This window comes from Thunnus albacares, chromosome 18 (assembly GCF_914725855.1).
Source record: "Thunnus albacares chromosome 18, fThuAlb1.1, whole genome shotgun sequence".
Lineage (NCBI taxonomy): Eukaryota > Metazoa > Chordata > Actinopteri > Scombriformes > Scombridae > Thunnus > Thunnus albacares.
Genome location: NC_058123.1, coordinates 15,716,630 through 15,737,680, shown reverse-complemented (window position 1 = coordinate 15,737,680; position 21,051 = coordinate 15,716,630). Strand labels below are relative to the sequence as shown.

General features: G+C 39.9%; 1 protein-coding gene across 3 annotated transcripts in view; it reads left to right on the top strand.

Moving 5' to 3' along the window:
- The window catches only part of LOC122968666 (WD repeat-containing protein 70), a 40,588-nt gene extending 20,566 nt beyond the window's left edge, over positions 1-20,022 (top strand). For all 3 annotated transcript variants that reach the window (XM_044334053.1, XM_044334052.1, XM_044334051.1), the window contains exons 11-18: positions 5,272-5,371; positions 5,771-5,855; positions 5,974-6,112; positions 12,805-12,905; positions 13,450-13,529; positions 15,232-15,348; positions 18,516-18,678; positions 19,394-20,022. In XM_044334053.1, coding sequence (XP_044189988.1) covers positions 5,272-5,371; positions 5,771-5,855; positions 5,974-6,112; positions 12,805-12,905; positions 13,450-13,529; positions 15,232-15,348; positions 18,516-18,678; positions 19,394-19,481 — 873 coding nt within the window. In that variant the 3' untranslated portion in view covers positions 19,482-20,022. The remainder of the gene's footprint in view (positions 1-5,271; positions 5,372-5,770; positions 5,856-5,973; positions 6,113-12,804; positions 12,906-13,449; positions 13,530-15,231; positions 15,349-18,515; positions 18,679-19,393) is intronic.
- The last annotated feature ends 1,029 nt before the right edge of the window (positions 20,023-21,051 follow it).

The following is a 21,051-nucleotide window of genomic DNA, read 5'->3' as shown; positions in this document are numbered from 1 at the left end:
TTGTTATCATAGGCTACTGAGGATGAAACCCAATGCGGTGTTCCTTCAGCTATTTATGAACTCCTGCTGCTGAATGTGTGTAGACCTTGATAACAGCTGTGTGTATGTGCGCATGTAAGTTGTATAAATGATTATATGTGTAGAAAAATGGTCGCATTGGTTTGCTGAATAATATTATGACAATTTAGCCTGATGCTCCTTGGCCAGAGAGAAGGGCACAGCTTACAGAGGATGTCACAAGGCGTGAGAGAAGTTTCAAACACTGTATAAGAATCCGGTTTCACAAGCCGGCTGTGTAGATTATCACAGGAAGCAAACACCACGGCATCTACCAATGCCAGCCAACATCAGGATAGTAAATAAACACTCAGCCTTTCACAACAGCATTATATGATCTAGAAATAGCTAGAGTGGGTGTAATAGGCAGCTAGAATAACCACTAGCTGCCTATTGAAGGCACAACCTTCTCTGATTGATAGTTATTATTAAGATAATCAGGTTTAAAAATTAAATAATTCTTATCTTTTTCCTGCCCTGCATTGACTATCCCATTTAGTTAGCATTTTTATTGCAAGTCTATGTTCCTTCCTTGTTTTATGTTTTCTTTTCATCATTACCTCCAGAGTTGGACGAGGGTTGTCTTTTCCTCATTCCATTTGTCTGTTGCAGGATATTTGCTTAAATATATAATTGAACATGCAGGAAACATTTATCCACTGTGCAAACAAAACAGACATTGAAGACAGTATAACATAGCACAACAATACAACATAAAAGGAGCTAAAACACAGCGTGTGCGAACAACAGATTGGATTAATCTTAGAGGGAAAGTTATCAGATGAAGAGAGTAAAACAAAAAGTTTGTGGAATGTTTCATTACAGGTTAAACAAAAATTCATAACTTTGCTTACTAGTTGACCTCAGGAAACCCGTGGATATGGCAAAAAACAAGTTTTAGAAAAAAATCTGATTTGCGTAATTCTCTCTGGACAGTTGTGTAAAGCAGATTTCATCACCTTGTCCTCTCAGTATATTTATGGTGTAATACGTACATATTTTTTGTATTTTCTCACCCCGCACCTCTCAGACAACACTATTATTTTCCTAAAAAGCATAGAGACCATCCTGGATCACTATGAGATAACCCATGTTCATGTTGTGCTATTAAGCAATGCAGCAGCTCATAATTTGTACTGTAAGACATGATAATTCTAAGAAAATGGTTCATCAGTGTACCCTCCTGTTCATAGTCCGCTGACCCCATCCCCCACTGTCCCTATCACGCATAGATGTGCCTGCGTTTATATGAATAAAAATTGTTTGCTTGGATACGCTCCCATTGTCTATGTGCTCATGACACAGCAGTGGTTGTTGTGATTACGTAATGGAAAAGAGGCCCCTAATGTCTTTGTTTTAGGTTTATAAGTTTGGTTCCAATCATCGAAGCCCAGTCAGTCACTACACATCCTAACGGTAGAATATTCTGTGTTTGACTAGGTTTAAGCCTTACACTTTAGACTTTAGCTGCTGTTTAGTAGGCCTCAGATAGCCTGTGGCCTAGCTCTTTCAAACCTGCTGTTAGATTAGAAAATGTAGTCTTTATATTAAATTGACCTCTTGACTTTTATTTCTCAACCAAGTCAATTTCAATGCAGTGAATAAAAGAATAAGTGGATGATCAAAGATAAAAAAAAAAAAGTGGGGAAAATGGGTTTGAGTCAATGGTTTTATATGAGTTAAATGATGATGGTAGAGAATTATCCCTGGAGAGACTAAGAGGCTAAGTGGCCAAGGCCTGAAAAAGTGGAATCCGTGTTATCTACAGTTCAAGGTAACAGTGTTATCTGTCTCGTCCAAGTTAATAACTTCCCTCCATTTACTTTGGAAGTGAAGTATGGCCTCGATTCCTTCTTGTATCATAAGGACACATCACTCATTCACCTCACGCTCCACTCTCCTTGCTTTTTTAGCGAGTATTTCTCTATATTTATCTTATCTGTCTTCCACACTTTGCACACTTAAAATTCCTTATCCGCCTCTTGGAGTCAAAAGCCTGTATTGCTGCAATTCTCTATTCACTGATTTATTTGCATTCCGTTTAGAATTAATGAAAATGTGGCTGTATAAACCAAGGTTATGTTTGTTTGAGTGTTAGCAAGACTACTTCCCAAACTATTGCTTCACCAGCGTCTTTTAATGATCGATCTCTATAATCCAGCTGTAGTCTGCCCAGGTAAAACTAAGCCACTGGCATACTTAAGAAGGAGGAAGCAAGAAGACACAGGAAACTATTGTTGTAATTAGTACTGAAACATTTATTTTATTAATTGAATAGTCGATTTACAGAATATTAATCCCAAAATGGGATATGGGCTGGTTAATCAACAATAAAAATAATACATCTTTTTTAGCCCTAATTGTAATATCGCTAATAAACAAACTTGAATACTGTTATTTGTTTCTCTGCGTTTAGACATGGATTATTTTTTGTAAACTTCAGGTTAAGAGTAACATGAAGTTTTACGTCACAGAATTTTTTTTTTTATTGGTTATCACGTTTTTTCATTTCTATTCATTGTCCACATTTTTAGTGCCTGTGTACTTTTAAGGAGCTTTTCTTCTTGCTGTTCTTTTGTATGTGTGAGAAAGATAGAGAGAAGTGTGTATGTGTGCGTGCATGCGTGCGTGTGCGTGTTGGGGGATGTGGGGGTGGAGGGGGGGGTGTGGGGGTTGAGCTGGGTTATTTCCAGCTTGGAGCTGCAGACCTTGGCACACACACTCTGTGCACTACAGTAGTACACCACTTACTCCAAGTAAGCACAGAGGACGTACATCGAATGGCAGGCCATTTTGGAAACTGCTGTTTAGGCAAGAAGTTAAAATGCTTCTGTGTGCAGAGGGAGCATGAGTGAAGAGGCTGGGATGAATTAGGAATATTTTGTATATTTTGGATGGGTGTTTGGCATTTTTCCATTGTTTCCAAAATATCCTTAAAATGCCATCCACCACCAGAGTGAGATTCCATTCCCTCTAGCTTTTGTGATCAGTCTATTCTCACCTATACAATGACCCTCGACTGAAATGTCACTTAGCCTACTTGGTTTTCAGTGATACATGCTGATCATCACATGTTAAAAGCCTAGCCGACTAAGATCACATTCTCATACAGCAACGTGCCGTGGAAATATTTACAAGGGCAGAGTTATACAGATGATTGTATGAATACCTCGAAACATTGCCCCATAAATACTTGGGAGGTTTTAATATTCAGCGTGCAGACTGCCTCTCTTTTTCCATGGTATGTCTTTATGTCCTTTACCTAGCTGGGGTTAAACGTGGACTGTCTCTGCTTCAGAATTACCCATATTTAGTGCTGTAACTAAGGACTGTATTCATTATTGATTGATCTACTCATTATTTTGAGAGAAGAGCTCCAAACCCCTCTAACTGGCTCCTTTTGACACGAAGGAGCTCTAAGGAGGATGTCTGAGCTCCCTACCCTATCTCTAAGGGTGAGCCCTGCCACCCCACAAGGAAAATTATTTTGGCAGCTTGTATTTTCAATCTTATTGTTTCAGTCACAACCTAAAGCTTATGACCATAGGTATGGAACTGAGCCTGAAGGCAAAGCTCTCAATTGTTCACTATAGCCGTCCAGTACAACGCCCACATTACTGCTGATGTCGCGCCAATCTGCCTGTCGACCTCATTTTCCATTTTCCATTCATTCGTGAACGAGACCCGGAGATACTTGAACTCCTTCACTCGAGGCAGTGACTCACTCCCAACCAGGAGGGAGCAATACACCGTTTTCCTGCAGAGAACTACGGCCTCAGACTTGCAGGTGCTGAGTCTCATCCCGACCACTTCACACTCGGCTGCAAACTGCTCCAGTGCGTGCTGGAGGTCACGGTCTTATGAAGCCATCAGAACCACATCATCTGCAAAGAGCAGAAAAGCGATTCTGATATCCCCAATCCGGACACTCTACTCCCCCTGGCTGCACCTCGAGATCCTGTTTGTGAAAGGACACTCCTGGCAGAGCCCGACACCCACTGAAAACATGCTTGACTTCCTTCCGAGAATACAGACACAACTCATACTGTGTCTGTATATAAGGTTGTGTAAGGACCAAATGACTCATCATGACAGCCACAGTACCACATACTCCTGCAGCACTGGTTATCACTGAAATGAACCTTATATTCTCTAAAATCTAACACAATTTGAGATTGTGCATGCATGGTTTTCGGGGACAATTAATGAAGTCAAATGTCTGCCGTGAAAAGGGTCTATTGTCTGTATTTTGTAATTGATATTCTTAAGTGATACTTTTTAAGGATGGCTAATAATAAAAAAGAATCAAAACGGCAATGTTAGCCCAGGGCCGCAGTTAAAAGGGTGTCTGTTGTGCGTCATTGCCTGTAAACTATACCAAGCAGGAATATTATAATACTATTTCAGGTAGGAGGAGAAGTCAAAATACCATCTGTCAGACGTGAGCTTGCCAAGGTAAATCTCTGTGGTCTGTAGCCTCTTTAAAGATGGTGGCGGGTACAGCGTGTAACGTTAGTGGTATTTCAAATTGTAATGGGCTTCGTAGTTGAGTATGTTGTTCATGGAGGAAAATAATGAAAAGGTCTTTTTGTTACTGCAGTGACCACGTTAGATGTGTGCTACTGAAGTAAAGTGTTGGCAGTTTTATACTGTAGTACATCTGGAGACATCAGGATAATTTAAGAACTTGTTTTCTTATTGATGACCTATAATGACCACAGCAGCATGTTTATGAAAACTGCAAGGAGAGCCAGCTGCAGTTTTCATGTTGTTTTAATTAATGATCAGTTTTGTTTAGTTTGTTTTTTTCTGTCTTCGTCCACCATGTGGTCATATTTACTTGTGATAAATATCAACAGGATGTAAACAAGTAACTTGAATCTGTATTTGCTCAAGTATTCCTATTTTTGTTACTTGCACATATCTATTATTAGACACAAACAGAAGTGGATTGCTGCTATCGTGACCTCTGTACTAGACTTTCACTTTCATACACGGGCCATGCACATGACATGGAATAATGAAATGGCAATTAACCTTTACTTGACATACACTCAAAAGTTTGGACATACTTTCCCATTCCCTTGAATGAGAAAGTGTGTCCAAACTTTTGCTGGTACTGTACATATCAGCCATAGCTTGGAAGGGTTATTACCTTACTGTATGCCTCAGCTGTGCTTTCAGTTGCCTAACTGGAGAATTTTTTGTTTTTAGGTCCACACAAAGTTCCACTGTCGGCAAGCCCATACTCCAGGATCAGACACCTCCTGCCTCTCCTTTTCCTATGATGGCGTGACTTTAGCTTCACGTGGAGGTAAGAAGTTGCTTTCATCAACAGTGCAACTTAGAGCTTCTAGTTTATTGGTCTAAAGCTTGAGCACTGACCTAAAGCGATGATGTTAAAGCAGAGAAGTAGCTTTTCTCTTCCTGAGTGTACAAATAAACAGAGACCACCACCAAGAAAACACAGTACACTCTCAATAGATCTCTTGAGTTTCTGCTTGGTATGTAATCTAGACAAGAGAGTTCGAACACAAAGACAAACAGGAATAACTCTGTATAAGAGTTTCACTCAACGTACTGTATCTCTGTAATGTAAACGGAAAATGCAGTAAAGTAAACATCCTTTAAGAAAGTTCCACTCTGTTGACTTTCTGTAATGTAAAGCTCACAATTTAGAGTTTACCTGTTGCCTCCATCTATTCTTTTCTAGGTGATGACACTCTGAAGATGTGGGATATACGCAACTTCAGGAAGCCTGTAAATGTTGCCACTGGACTGACCAACTACTTTGCTATGTGAGATTTTTTGACTTTCATCTTAATTTGCAAGCTGCGTCATTACAGCTTTTCATGTATGAGTGAATTATGTGTGGAATATGAACTGATGTTGTATCTTTGTAATTTTCCCTATTAGGACTGACTGCTGTTTTAGCCCAGATGACAAGCTTCTTGTAACAGGGACCTCAGTGAAGAAAAATGAGGGAAATGGGAAGCTGGTTTTCTTTGACCGAACTTCCTTCCAGAGGGTCTATGAGATTGAAGTCACCGATGCAGTAAGTTCTGCTTTGACTTCCACAGCCACAACTGTTCTCATTGTAAGATGTTGTTTTTCAGCTGGTTGATGTGTGGTGGTTACAAACCAAAATGACCCAAATTGACGCATAGTGGAAAAAAAACATAATGGATCCACAATGAAACCAATGTGCATGTCATTTCTCTTCCATTTAAGTAGTCTGGGCTCAAACAAAACTGCAGCCATAAAATACTTTAACATAATTTTATCTCCTTAAAAACACAACAACAGCAGCACATTCTGAGAGCTGTAAACATTTAACTTGCCATTAGCATTCATCTGGATTCATCTACATTCTTCTTTTTGTTCAACGCTGTCCATATGATGCATAAATAATAAGCACTGTCCACTAGGAGCCTTTAGAAATTAATCCAGCTTTAATCTAAAGTCAATTGAGTTGACCTGTATAAAAGATAAACCAATATGAACCATAGCATTTATTTTAGTCTGTAGTATTTATAGTTCCTGACAGCAAATATGAAGCACACTGGAATTTGGAGAAATAGAACAGTTAGCAGCCTCTGTTATGTTTTATTATGGCATAATTATGTCAGATACACGTCATTTTAATTCAAACCAGTTCACTCAGAAACTGAATTTAGTTTTGTGTTTTTTGTGACTGAAATCAATAAGACAATCCTATGATTGCACATCCCTCTGAATGACTTAGTGTCTTAAGCAAGCACTAAACTCTTGTGGTTTCTCAGCAGCATAGCAGAGTATGTTTTTTCTCCTTCTTACCCCAGTATTGATGTGTTCTTCCAATACAGAGGAAGATGAGAAGAGTTGTGGAGGGCACTGAAGGCAAAGGAGGAAACTTTTAAAAAATGGTTATAGGCAAGCTGGGAGAGCGGAGTAATGTGACCTTTCCTTACTGCAAATCCTTCCCACAAACCCTTGGCAGGACCACGGTTGATGCTTTTATATGTACTGCCTTTGAGTTATATATGAAATTAAATAATCTAAGGAATAATCAGCACAAACAAAATGTTCCATTCACATGCACAGACTACACTGTCACACACATGAGCATACTACATACTTTATACTAATCCTGCTTTCTCAGAAATCCATTTTGTGAAGGCAACCAGCCATAGGTGCTGAAACGAAGGATAGCGGTGCTGTCTTCAGTAGAAAAACTTTTTGTCTTTTATTGCTTCCTGCTCTTCCTCCACCGTCTCCTCTTCTTCGAGCCCTATTCAACAAATTTAGCACTGTGTATCTGTAGTCATAACAGTGAGGTCCGACAGAGGATAATAGCTTCTAACTTGGTCTCTCTGGCTGAGGCATGAAACTTTCACATGAGCCGTAGACTGAACATGTTGGAGAGAGAGGGAAAAGAGACAAAAGATGGGTTTGTGTGTGTCTGTGTCCCCCCTTCCCTGCCAGCCAGCTGCTGTTAGCTTGCAAACCTTGGCACAGGACCGCATCTACACTAAGTGCACACCCCACTGCACAGTTGCACTAACTGAGAGGAGGAGGAAGTCTATGTTTCAGCTGACCCATTTTAGCTGTGATTTTAACAACATTGAAAATGTTATTTTAAAAAAAAACTGTAGTCACTTTTATTTATTGGAATTTCCTGATCTAAATATGACCTGCATTTCACCTCAAATTTAGGGTGTAGATCATTGGATTATACTCAACTTTGATATAATAATATGCCATTCAGCTGTCAATTTAAATAAGAGGATCACTGGTGGATTCAAAGTTGAGTGTAAGCTTTCATGTCTGGAGCTGGATGACCCTGTCAGTGCAGTTGTCTGAAGTTAAGAATAAAGTGAAGAAAAACAACACTATGTTAAAATAGAATAGACTGTTTACTTTAATGCCTGAAAACTCTGTCACCGTCAATTGACTGATGATAATTTAGTGTACTTACCACAAACAAACGCCTTTGACAACAGCCTCTGGCGTTATTTGTTCAAATATTTCTCAAAATTAAAACCACATTTTCCCTCCTCTTTTGATAGCTAGAACTCCTGTCTGGCAGTAGTTAGAAGATGACAGCACATACCTGACAGAGCTTAACAGTGTGCTCCAATTGAAGTACACTTGACTTATTGAGTGTTCAGTATTAATGGTGTAACTCAGAGACGGCAGGTGGCTTTATTCATTTGTGAAAAGTCAACACAACACAATCCACATACGAAAGGATGTTTTTTTTAGACCAAGCAGGTAATTATTGATTGTTGTACTTCAGTTCTTCCTGCAAAGTCTACATAGACTCTTATAAACAGAATCAGCTGTAGCATTTGCACCCGCTGTCACTGTGGTGACGATATCACAGCATCAAAGAAAGACCTCAGACACTGGGTCAAAGAGTCTGTTTAGAACTTAACAACCCTCGTCCTCCCCTACATCACCCTGTGGACGTTTGTCTTCTCTTTCACTTTCCTGAAAAGGGTAAACATTTGGAAGTGATTTTTCCATTGGCCTTTCACTTGTTCCACCATCTGCCATTGTGAGATGCTCTGACAGCTTCAGCTCAGTTTCACTGGACGGATGGCAAAACCTCTTCCTGTCTGTTCATCCTTTGTGCTGTACAGAAATGCAGCAGATTTCCTACAAAATCCAACCCAGAGCCACGAAAAACAATGCAGTCTAGAGATTGTTACACGCTGCCAATTGTCTTGGCAGTGGTTTTATTTCTGTTAATTGTGGTAACCTTTCAAAATGTATGGTAATGATTAAAGTACTTTAATTATGCTTTTATCCTCCAAAAATGTTGTTGTGAGGGCACAGAGAAATAAAAAGTTATGTTGGTGAATCACGTTATTTGTGAACTTCACAAATGTGCTTTAAATTGGAGAATGGCTGTTAATGGGGGTTGCCGTCATTTGTTGATAATAGAGATCATTAGTGTAATCCTACTAAATTGCATGGACATTTTAGTTTATTTTTTTTGGCATTTTGACATTTACTGGACAAATTCCAATAGAGATGTTTACTTGTAGAGGGGGAGGGTTAGGGTTAGCACCAGATTGCCTAGCCTAGACCATTTTGATGCCCTACATTTTTGGATTAGTGCCATTCATGGTATTGTATGTTTTTGATAGACAAAGTTTACTTACAATGCATCTTCTGTATTCAGCCCCTCCCCCCCCCCGACCCACCAGCCATCACTCTAACAATCAGATTGACCACACCAAGTATTATTGGTAGCTTCTAATATAATTTTGATGCTGTAAATTTAGTTTTTGCAGCATATCAGTTGTATCTAGTTGACATGCACTCAGTGAACCTGATGAATGCGCTATTTACTATGTTTACATCAGCCGTCTGCCTCTGGGATGGCCCAAGAATTTAAGTGCAGTCTTTATAAAGTGGCGTACCAGGCGGGCAAGTGAAAGGAAGGACCACCAATCATTTCTAACTTAAACAGTCTACATAACCCCAGACCTGGATCCTGGGGTGCGCTTGAGAGTGGAGACTGTTTTAGGCCCGTTTGGTAAATACTTCAGACACTCTTAAGCTTATCTGAGTGCATCAAAAAGGGGCAGGAACCAGGTGAGATCCTGCTGACTGGCAAAGCACTGAGCCTTTGGCTGGATTTCAAATGGAGGCTTACTGAAACCTGCAGCCCTCGTGCACTTTCTGTAATGTGTGTGTATTTCTGTACATATTCACATATCAGCTTACATGTATGTGTGTGTCTTCTGGTGCTATGTAATGTGTGATTTCCTGCACTTTTGCACTGATTGCAGTACATTACTTGTTTTAAACATTTCACAGAAGGATGATGCACCAATTCAATACACTGCATTGATATTGCTGCTGATGCTGCTGTTATTAAATGATCGGGGATTGGCCAGATGTGACGCTCCACATTTAATGCTGTCACTTTTGTTAATAAAATGGTAAGATGAAGTCTGATATTCAGTTTGACTTGGGGGCAAAAATTTCTAAATAATCAGCATGACTTTAAAGTCTAAATGATCTAGTGTTCTGGAAAATGCATATTCCTGCATTTCAGAAGTGCAGATAAACAGTTAGTGATTATCCAGCCCTACTAAATAATTAATGCTGTTTTTCTGCATGGACAGAGGTTTTAGTAGATGAAAAACCATTTTTGGATCACCTCGGCTAGTTGCGGTTTGCTTATACTACTCCTACTATCTCATGCTTGATGGCTCTTTAACAGTGAGCTGCTCCCTGTGCCTTGCTCTTCAAGGTGGCCTTTGATATGAACAGTCTGTCTTTCATCCTCAGGAAGAGCAGCCAAGGGTGAAATGTAGAAGGGAGGCCTCAACTTTATTCTTTCTTGTGCATTTTACCAAGTAAATCTCGCAAGATGTAAAAGCCAGTTGTTCCAGGCAGGTAGTTCGTGCTAATTGAAGACTTCTCGGACAGTTGCACATTCAGTGTGTAGCTGAGGTGTGTAAGAGTTGTATTCTCCATCCCCCCTGCTGCATGGAGTTGGCCTGTGTTGCTCAGTCTGTCAGAAGCGGTGTACATTTGGATCCACTCACCAGCGACTAAACAAGGAACACAGCTGTGACTGTTGTCTGCCATTAGTGCTGCATAACTTTATTTCATAGTCAGCATACATATCAGGCAAGTGGCTGTCTTATTTAGCTCTAATCAGCCTTTGGTATTTTAATGTGATGAGACATAGAAGTCTGCTACTGAAGAACGGACTGATTAAAGTTTCCTCCTTCATGATGTGATGTAATTTTGTGGACATGAAGCCTAAACAGGGGTTCCTGGACTATAAACACACTGGTCTGAATATCTGGAAAGCAGTCTTAGTGTTGGATTGACTGAGCTGTGCTTGGCTGTGGACTTGTTGGTGGATTCAGCTGGGGTGGGCCCCACTGAACTGGTCTGTTTCAGGCTGCTCTGCTCTTTCTGTTTGACTTGTTCCACAGCCAAGTAACTGGACTGCAGTTACTTGGCTGTGTTGTCAATTTTATTTTGGTTTTACTGCCTGATTTGGGCCGTTCTATGCTGTGTTGTCGTATTGTGGATTGGGTGGATTCCTCGAGGTTTGACAGTACCTGTGGAGTGTAACAGAATTCCTGACTGTCGTCTCTGTCTTCCCTCTCCGTGTTGCTTTGGCAACCCCGACAGGACAATTTATAACCCATTACACATTTACGCTGAAGTGCATCAACAGGGGATCAACTTTTATCTCTCATGATACGTACATGTTGATACAAGGGTTTGAGCTTTCTTTGTGGAAAAAATACAGCAGATTTTCACAGTTCAAGAGTGTCTTAAATGAAGTTTTTATGCTTAGATTATACAACGCAGTGTCTACACTGAAAACATATTTTCACGTTTGCTTATTAAGTAATTAATTAATTATTCATCAATCTTATAATCCATCAGCCAATATATGAATGGAATATGTGAGGCTCATGTTAAACACATCCTGTTTAAAGCATTTTCCAGATCTTTCTATCAATTATAGCCGGCTCATGATCTGGTTGAGCAGATTAACCCTCATCTGTCCCATGAGCTACAAACCACTGAGCTGTTGGCCTGATAGTGTATAAATGTATGTTTGATGTTATCTTATTTCAACACACGGACAAAAATACCTTAATTATGTTGCATACTTGCATGAAGATATTGGAAAGTAACCTTTTTTTTTCTAATTTTATTTACAGCACAGAGTGGCAGAATTTATATATATATGTAATTTATATGTTTATTTATATATATATAGAAATTTGGTGATCCCTTAAACTTTATTATTATATATTTTCTACATCTAAATCATCTAAAAAAAAAAAAATTCTCTCAGCACATGTATGCATGACTGCTTGTCTGTGTACGTGCCTGACCTCTTGTCTGCGTGTGTGTATATGATCGTGTGTGTATGATTGAGACTCCTTCCCCTGGTATCCTGGTGGGAAGTTGAACAGCTGGGCGTTAAGCAGCTTTCACCATCACTGAATCTGGACATCCCAGTCGCAGTCCTACCCACCCCCATCCTACACTCCTGCCCCAGACCCCCACCCCCCCCTCAGACTGCCCTCTCTGTTCCACATACAGTAAACACAGGCCAAACGTTTAAATCACTATTTCTCAAAAATGTTCTACAACTGCAGATGTGTGCTAAAAATGGTGCTCTTCAACACAGCTCATCACAGAAGGTTGTGATGCTCTAATAATGTGTGTGAAGAAATGAGACACTACTACAACTCCAACAAGGAGTCTGGCTCTCTACTGTAGCTCACATATCAGAGTGAACAGAGGGTCTACATCACTGTCCAACAACTGTGCGTGTATTTCTCTCTCTCTGCCCCTTTTTTGCTCTCTGTTTCTCTCTCTCACACACATACACACACACACACACACCTCTGGATAAATGTGGTCACATTTGCCTATTGGCACTGGGCCATCTGTCACACACAGACTGAGGGATCCAGCCCTCATCCCAACAACCAAATATAGTCAACTAGAGCAGCAGAGCAAGCTGGGACTGATCCCCACTGTACCACAACCAACCTGGGTCACATACTCAATACTTGTAAAATATGATTGTTACTTTTTGTTAGTTGAGAAGCAGAAAGCCTGTAAACATTCTTGCAAAGGTGACCCACATTATAGAAAGTTTTCCACAACCTGCTGACTCCTTTCCTCACATGTATCACAGTTACTGGACAAAAAAAACATTTAACAGTGTCTTGTTGTGTCTGTCTTTCTGTGTGTGTTTTGCAGAGTGTCGTCCGCTGCCTGTGGCACCCAAAACTCAACCAGATAATGGTGGGAACTGGTAATGGACTGGCAAAAGTCTACTATGACCCCGTCAAAAGTCACAGGTATATTCAGATCAGAACTTAATGGATAAGTCTGGTGTGTAATTAATTTTTTAACAGAAATTCCCCTAAAGAGACTAAAGCCAGCACTGAATTAATCCTACAAACAGAATTTTTCTGATGGCTTCATGCCATAGAACTCCACTGTTGTCCAAAAATGATTTAAAAAAATGCATCTACTACTTCAGTTGGTGTATATTTGGTCATTGTTATCAACACAGCCGCCTCAGACTGATACAGCCTTTTCATATGCATCTTTGATTTTATTGTCATGCCAACAGGTTGTGAAGTAGGCATGCCTTTGACTGCCACAAGCAGCGAGATTTATTTCTATTTCACCTTGTCTACACCAAAGCTTCAGCAGCTGCACCTTAATATACATTTATAAAACAAGCTTAGTCTCTGTAGATGAATTAGTGATAATGATGAAAAGATAAAATGATTCAAGGACAATGCAATGCATCTTTTGACACCATAGAGACCTTTTGTTTTCTATGATACTGTACCTTCAAATAGCATCATCTGTAACCACATGGCTCTTTTCCAGGGGGGCTAAGCTGTGTGTAGTGAAGAGCAAGCGGAAAGAGAAACAAGCAGAGACGCTAACGCAAGATTACATCATTACACGTAAGTCTCTTCATGTCTGCACTCGTAGACACATACACATGCAAACAAACTTGCAATCTGTTCCATCCAAAACCTTTAAGAACAAACTAATTTGCCACTTAATGAACTTTGAACCCAATTCCTCGCTCTGTTGCCTTTTTTGTTCATGGCATGCAGTTTCACACATGTCCCTTTGATCAGCAAACAATTGGTGAGGTAATTGTGATGAAGTGTTGTTCTCAAAGCCCTTCAGCAGTTTATTCCACCTTGAGCCACTAACCCATCTGCTCATTATTGCTCTTCACATGATACAGCAGTGTGCGTTTTAACAGCCAGAGAGAGACAAGAACAAGCTAGCCGTCTTCCGAAATGCATGATGTGATAGTAGGAGCATTTTCTTACCATGTTTCGATCTCAGACATAAAGAACAAAAATACCAACCCATCTTTCTTGCTTCTCATACACACAGAAACATTCAAACACTATCTCATACCGGGGGGCTTTGCGAAGAATGGGAGTGTGTTCAGGGCTTTCACAGGCCCATTAGCTGATGGAGTAGGGTGTGGATGAGTGGATGGACAGCCGGGGGGCACTGTGCCACGTGGCGGCCATGTGGTTCCAGTAACACCAGATCACGCTAGGGACAGCCGCCTCTCCCACCGCTGCTGGCGTGATCTCTTGATGGTCCACACCACACACACTACCTGTCATCCTGTCATATCACCAACACACGAGGCTGTCATCTCTTTTGTGCGTGCCTCACTCTCTCTCACCCCCGGACTGAAGTCATGAACCTACAGGAACAGAAGAGCTGCTGACACTTTGTCTCTGATTGGCTGCGAGACACAATTCAGACCTCATTTATTGTTTGGGCTACGGCAGCCTTTTCATATGCATCATGTGATTTCATTGCCATGCCAACAGGGTGTGAAGTAGGCAGACATTTGACTGCCTCATGCGGCGAGTGACGCACTTGATGCCCTGGCACTGGAAAATTAGAGGGGACAGGAAGCAAGTGATGGCCCATTGAGAAAAGCGAGGGAATCTGTTAACAGTAACCTTTTTGCTTAATGTAGCGTGGAGGAGAAGAATTAACACTGAACAGCGACAGGGCTCCTGAATGGAAAATCACTTTATCTAACCCTTTACTAAAGTGTCTCTTTGTAACCTCTGAGGATAAGAGCAGAGCATACACTCACTTTACACAAACACAAACGCTCGTATACACACGCACACACACACTCTCTCCTTCTCGCACATCTTTAAGGGCACTCATTCACACGTACTCATGCACACATTCACTCACACTCTCGTGGCTTTAAGTGCTGGGGGCCTTTATTGTGATAGTGTTCACAAAAGTGTGAAGAGTGGCAGAGCGATTGTCTGAATCTAAACATGGGGGATATAATGAATATGTTGGTGTGCACTATGGCAGAAAGAGTACACAAGAGGGGAGATGCTGCCAGAGGTCAACAGGTGTGTGTGTTTTTTACGCAACTGCTGCAGGGTGTAGTAGTAGGTGAGATGTGAGGATGTATTCCAGCTCTTTCTGTATGAAAACACTGTAAAAACTCAGCTTTTCATTTCTGTTTTCTTTCAGCTCCAAACACTGAACATATTGTCAGGTGTCCTGTCTGCTTATTTGTGCGGCTGTGTTATGTGATCTTGCAGTTTGAGTTACCTAAGCAACTTGATTATCCTTGTTTACCCTGTGTGTCTCCAGCTCATGCCTTACCCATGTTCAGAGAGGCCCGACAGCGAAGTACTCGGAAACAGCTGGAGAAGGACAGACTTGATCCCAAGAAGTCCCACAAACCTGAGCCTCCTGTGTCCGGACCAGGTAACGTGCATTTCTTTATTTTTTTTCTTGCTTTTATCAGTACAAAACATTAACTAAACAGAATAAACAAAAGTAACAAGAAAAACATGATATATGAGGCAAATTATGAGACAAAGCAGCTGATAAGCTAAAACAAAAATGCAAAACAAATGCTTTCATTACATTTAAGTACAGTAACAAGAGCTACAGCTACAGTTCTGCTGTTGTTTTTGAAGCGTATTATTAGTCATGTTCTTATCTGGATGAGAACATGATTCAGTTTGAGGCAGATGTACAAATCCATAGTTGTTGATGTGTTCTGCATTATGCAATCTAGCTGAAGTCAAGAGCTATAACGACACTGCTCCCATTTGGCCTCTCAAAGATTCATTGTAGCCTGCTGTTGCCTCATATTTTCTAAGTGCTGGGACATAATGATGCATTGTGAACTTTCTATGGAACCCATGGTTGGGCAGTTGATATTTTTTTTACTGCCACACCTATGCATGATGGTGAATACAGTTCGAGCGTCGTTCCAATAAGCCTAGGTGCCAAACAACGTTTCCTGCTTCATTGTGTTCCAGTTGGCTCATTGCTGTTGTTTTTTTCATTTTCACAGTTTTCATCTCCACACTTATTCCTTCAGCACCATTTACTCCACAATGGAGAAAAAAACTAGTGTGAACTTTTTCTCTGTAAAAAACGTTTAAAGTACTGGGAACATATAAAAAGTATCCAAAATTGTAAAAGGGGATTACGAAAAATCTTGAAATAAGAAACTCAAGCAAAGGTTTTGTATTTTTCAATATACCCGTTTTTTTCTTCTTTAACTTCACTGTTACAAGCTGTCTACGTTCAAAAATACTTAACTAACTTCAAACTTTTTCAGCAAAATGACATTAATTAGAAATTGTTGGAACAGCCTAACACTTGCACAGTATTGCGTAAGTACACAAGTAAGAAAACGAGTTATAGAGGTTGAAAGGAAGAGACAAACATAAAATGGAATAGTCTGCGAATGAAAATGTAGGTCAATTTTATGAAAATAAGTTTGAGTACTTGATAGCAGGGCAGTGTATTTTGAACGACAGGCTGTCTTTATATTGTTTATCTTCATTGTGAAATCGCTCTCCAGAAGTGCAAGGTAATGTTTGGTGGTTGGCTGGATGTTTACAAGCAAAGGAAGGAGTTGCCTCTCAGTCCCCCCCCCAAAAAAACCCACTGCCCAACTAGAGCAGGAAATCCCTGTGTTTAAGAATGTGAATGTAAGTGTGTTTGTGTGTGCTCATGCGTGTGTGTATCTTATCCGTGATAGTTTAAGACAACTGTTAGAATGTTCCCCCCCTGAAAGTAAGAGTCGCCCCCCCAAAATCTCCATTAAAGAAGGAACTATTATGCTTTTCCTTATTTTCATACATATATATAACATTACAGTGTCGGCTGTTCATATTAAACGTGGCCAAAGTGTCAAATAATGAGGTAAATGTATGTAGAAGTAATCCCCGTGAGCAAAAAGCACCGGCATCAGACCACTCTGAATGCTCAGTTACCAACATTTTTTTCTGTTTTCAGCCCGAGCCGACGTTGGCTCATGACGGATTTCTTTATATGGTCATCTGCTGAACACACAGCGCTCAAGTTCACTGGTCTGTTCCGCTAACATTATGGCATTTCTCCATTGTTTTGGGAGTAGTCCCGCCGAGCTATGGTTTGAGTCGAGCTGGCACGCTGTACGGCAAATTAAAATAAGTTGTTTACCTGTTGGAGGTGTGCTGGTGGTCTGCAGCTCTTCATCAAACATCATCATCACTGTGGCTGTTTCTGCTCGTACTATTCCTCCCTGCATTATTTCTAACTGATCTGCTGAACAGAGAGCTCCAAATATCTCCATATGTTGTTATGTCGACTGTTTTTTTTTAGTGCCACTAACTAAGCTCTGCTAATTTGGTGAAGAACACATTTCATTTCCTGTAAATTCTTCACAATAAAAGTCTCCCATTATTTGGTCATTTAAAAGCTTTTAATATGAAGTAATGAAGTAGGAAATGTCGGGTTTTCATCAGCAGTAACTCATCACAACTCTGATATGGCTGCCCCTCACTAGGCTTCTGGAAAGCTGGCCAATCAGAACAGTGTGGGCTCATTAGCAAGGGGGGCCTTAAAGAGACAGGAGGAACCCAGAATACAACTGTACAAGACAGAATTCTACACATTAATAATACAAACTTCATAATGTGATAATCTGCTCCTAAATTTAAGAAAAAAGTACATAACTCTTGTGCACAACCGAGCATGTTATAAAATAATTGTAGAATGTTTATGAATAACAAAATACAGTGTCATGAAATTTAATAAACTAAACTAAAATATTTTGTAGGTTTCAGTGGCATATTTTAATGGATAAATTTGTGATCTGACCACATACCATTAAGCAAGCACTAAGTTTCATCCTTGTTGAAGCTGACTATTGCATTGAAATCATATACAGGACCTCCATTTAGTTTTAGCCACTGTAGATTTTTACATTTACCAGCATCATCATGTCAAAATTTTAACTTGTCCAAATCTGACCAAATACCTACAAAAATAATGGCATTCCCATCAGTCCCAACTTTGTGTTTAGTGCTAATTAGCAAATGTTACTGAGTTGCTCTCTTGACTAGGTTGAGCAAAAATCATCAAATATAAAATCTTCCAATATGTAGCTAGTAGGCTAGCTAGCTATTTGCTGGCCTTTAATGCCAGGTGATGTCACTCCATAGAGTATAGTAGGTACCAGATGATGACATCATCTGGCACCAAAGACTAGCCCATAGCAGACCTTCAGGTCAGTCTGCTCTTCACTGGTGGAGGTCAGGATTTACAGGATTTTTGGTTTGATTGTTCTCCTACTTTTACTTTATTTGGCACATCATGTGGTTTCTCAGAAGATGAATGGTGTACTTCCCCCATGCTGCTACCACTGATTGTTCTACAGAAATTGGCTTTAAGTGTTTTTTGGATTATACAGGTTACTTTTTTATTATTACAATAGAGGTATATTAACATGTGTGTGTTGGTGTGAGTTGGTAAAATAGTACATCATTATGAAGTTCTGTCATCCAACATTAAAAAGGTGTGTGTGTGTGTTTTTTTTAATGTACATAAGTTTTAACTGCAACTAATCCGATAATCCTGTGTCCTGACAGGTCGTGGAGGCAGAGTCGCAGCTCATGGTGGCACTCTATCTTCATTCATTGTAAAGAACATTGCTTTAGATAAATCAGATGACAGTAATGCAAGAGAGGCCATCCTCCGTCATGCCAAGGACGCTTCTGAGAACCCTTACTGGGTCGCCCCAGCATACAAAGAGTAAGAAAACCTCTTATCTTCATTCGTAAAAATATGAATCATTCACATTCTCTGTTTTTCACTCGTCTTGTCTTATTTCTGGGTTTGCTCTCATTAGCTGACAGTGTAAGATGAGTGCTGCTTCTAGTATTTGTGATGGTACTTAGGTTTCTTCCAAGCGGTGTGACACAAATGTTTAAAGAGCTGCACAGTTTTACAGGTACACATTCAAACTGCAGGGAAGAAGAATAATGGAAAGTTTTAGATTGCTATCAGACACAGACAGCGATGAAAGCACAGAACAAAGCTGTGAGCAAAATTTGTACGGTATGTTTTACATACAGCAAGCAAACCATCTTTCTTAAACTATGATGTACAAGTGGTACACTTCACAGGAGATAAATCAGATGAAGTACACCATTTTAGCCTGGTTGCAGAGCTCTCTCTCAGGCAGTAGGCTAATAGTGATATCACTGTCACAACTCTCTGCTTGACTGGGAGTTACATTAAACATCAAATGAATTCTGCTAACGATCAGTCCTTTGAAAGGCTGATGGATCTGAGATTAGTGCATTCTTCTCCATGTACTGGAACCAGTGTTATATCTGCAGCTTGCACATCCCACCACTTATATGTTAATATTTATATTTGTCGTTCATTAATTTGCACCAAAGCATGCTTTGAAATTTGACAGACAGTTTGCGAAACCCTTGCTCCTTACTGTGAATCCCTTTAGGACCCAACCAGAGCCTGTGTTTGCAGAGGAGTCAGAGGAGGATGAGGAAGCTGACAAGGAACCAGAGTGGAAGAAGCGCAAGATCTGAGGCTCTTCAATAGCAGCTCGTCTTATACAGGACAGCAGACAGGGTGGGCTTGTGGTTGGATATACAGCAGGTTAACCACAAGGTCTCAGGATCAACCCCAAAACAGAGCCACTGTCAGAAACACTGCACAGGAGCATCAATTAAATGGCTAAATTGTCCAGTCTCTGTCCTCCCTTAAGGAGTCTTTTTAGGGCGTATGTATAGTATTTATGTGCGTGCTTCTGTGTTAAGGGGCAGCACATAAACGTGCTCACTGTGCAGCATAATATAATATAGGTTTATGTTCCTCTCATTGCAATTCATCAACCACTGGAAGAACTTGGCTTTTTAATGTCTTTTTTTATGATATGGACTTTATTTTCATCATGTCTATTGTCCTCTCCTCCCACATCGTCCACAGTTTGCTAACGCCTCATAAATCAGCTCCAGATTTTGTGGCCTGGTGCTGCTCATCAGTTATGAAAACAGTTTGCTAGTTTGTAAAAAGTAAATTGCAAAGAAGTATAAAAATTGCAGCCAATTTTATGGCGGATTTTTTTTTTTTTTTTAAAGGGTTTCGTGTTTTAAAGCTGTATGGTTTTTGTTGGCTGTGATACACAAAACATCATTCAATCATCTGAGAATTCAGATTTTTTCTACTTACTGTTTTCCATCTCTGAACCTAAATAAAGGAATTTGTATATTCTTGTTAAAACAGTGAAATTCAATGTTAAGTCTGGAATCATAGATCTGCTTTTATCAAGTGATCAAAGAAATGCTTTTGCCAAATTTCTTTCTTTTCTAGCTCAAACCTGCAGATATACAGTACATCAAGTCCTAGTCAAAGCCTGTGTTATGAGTCACTGCTTCAAATAAATTATTTACAGGCTATTTTTTTCACAATTCTTAAATTAGTGATTTAAATTTACTGCAAGTGCTACAATCTCTAATGTAGATGAATCAAGGTTTGACTAAAGGATACCATGAGATCCAACCTTAAGTTGAAATTATTTTGTCCTATAATAGTAGTTATAATAATAGTTGTACTATAAGGTCAATAATTAACTTCCAAATGGCTTCACACGTACAGTATATGTTTATTACATTGTGTAATATCTGTAACTCTTCTGTTGTCTTTGCACTCCTTAGCGCACCTATGACAGTAACTATGTGGCAGATCTCTTTTCTTTTTGAATTCCTTAATTGACCTGCACAGTTTCTATAAATATTCCAACAAACAACAACATACTGATCTAATGAAACCCATATTTGTATTCTTTATACATTTCTGTGGAATGCAACCTCTTCCTGCAACAACATACTGAGAGCACATTAGAGTGTGTTTGTCTCTTATGCACAGCTCTTTAGTAAAAGGAAACATTTGAGTCATATGGTTAATTCATCTTATTAAATCCTACATTGCCAGATTGTGACCCTTATCGTCTGCACATTACATATCGGTCATTCAGCTGGTGTTTCTACTCAGTGGCTTCCAGTGGGTGAAACTCTAGCTCTTAAATTCCTAGCCAACCAAAATTACAAGCAGACAATTGAATGTCTCGCTGTCCTGGCAATCCTCCTGTGGCAGTAA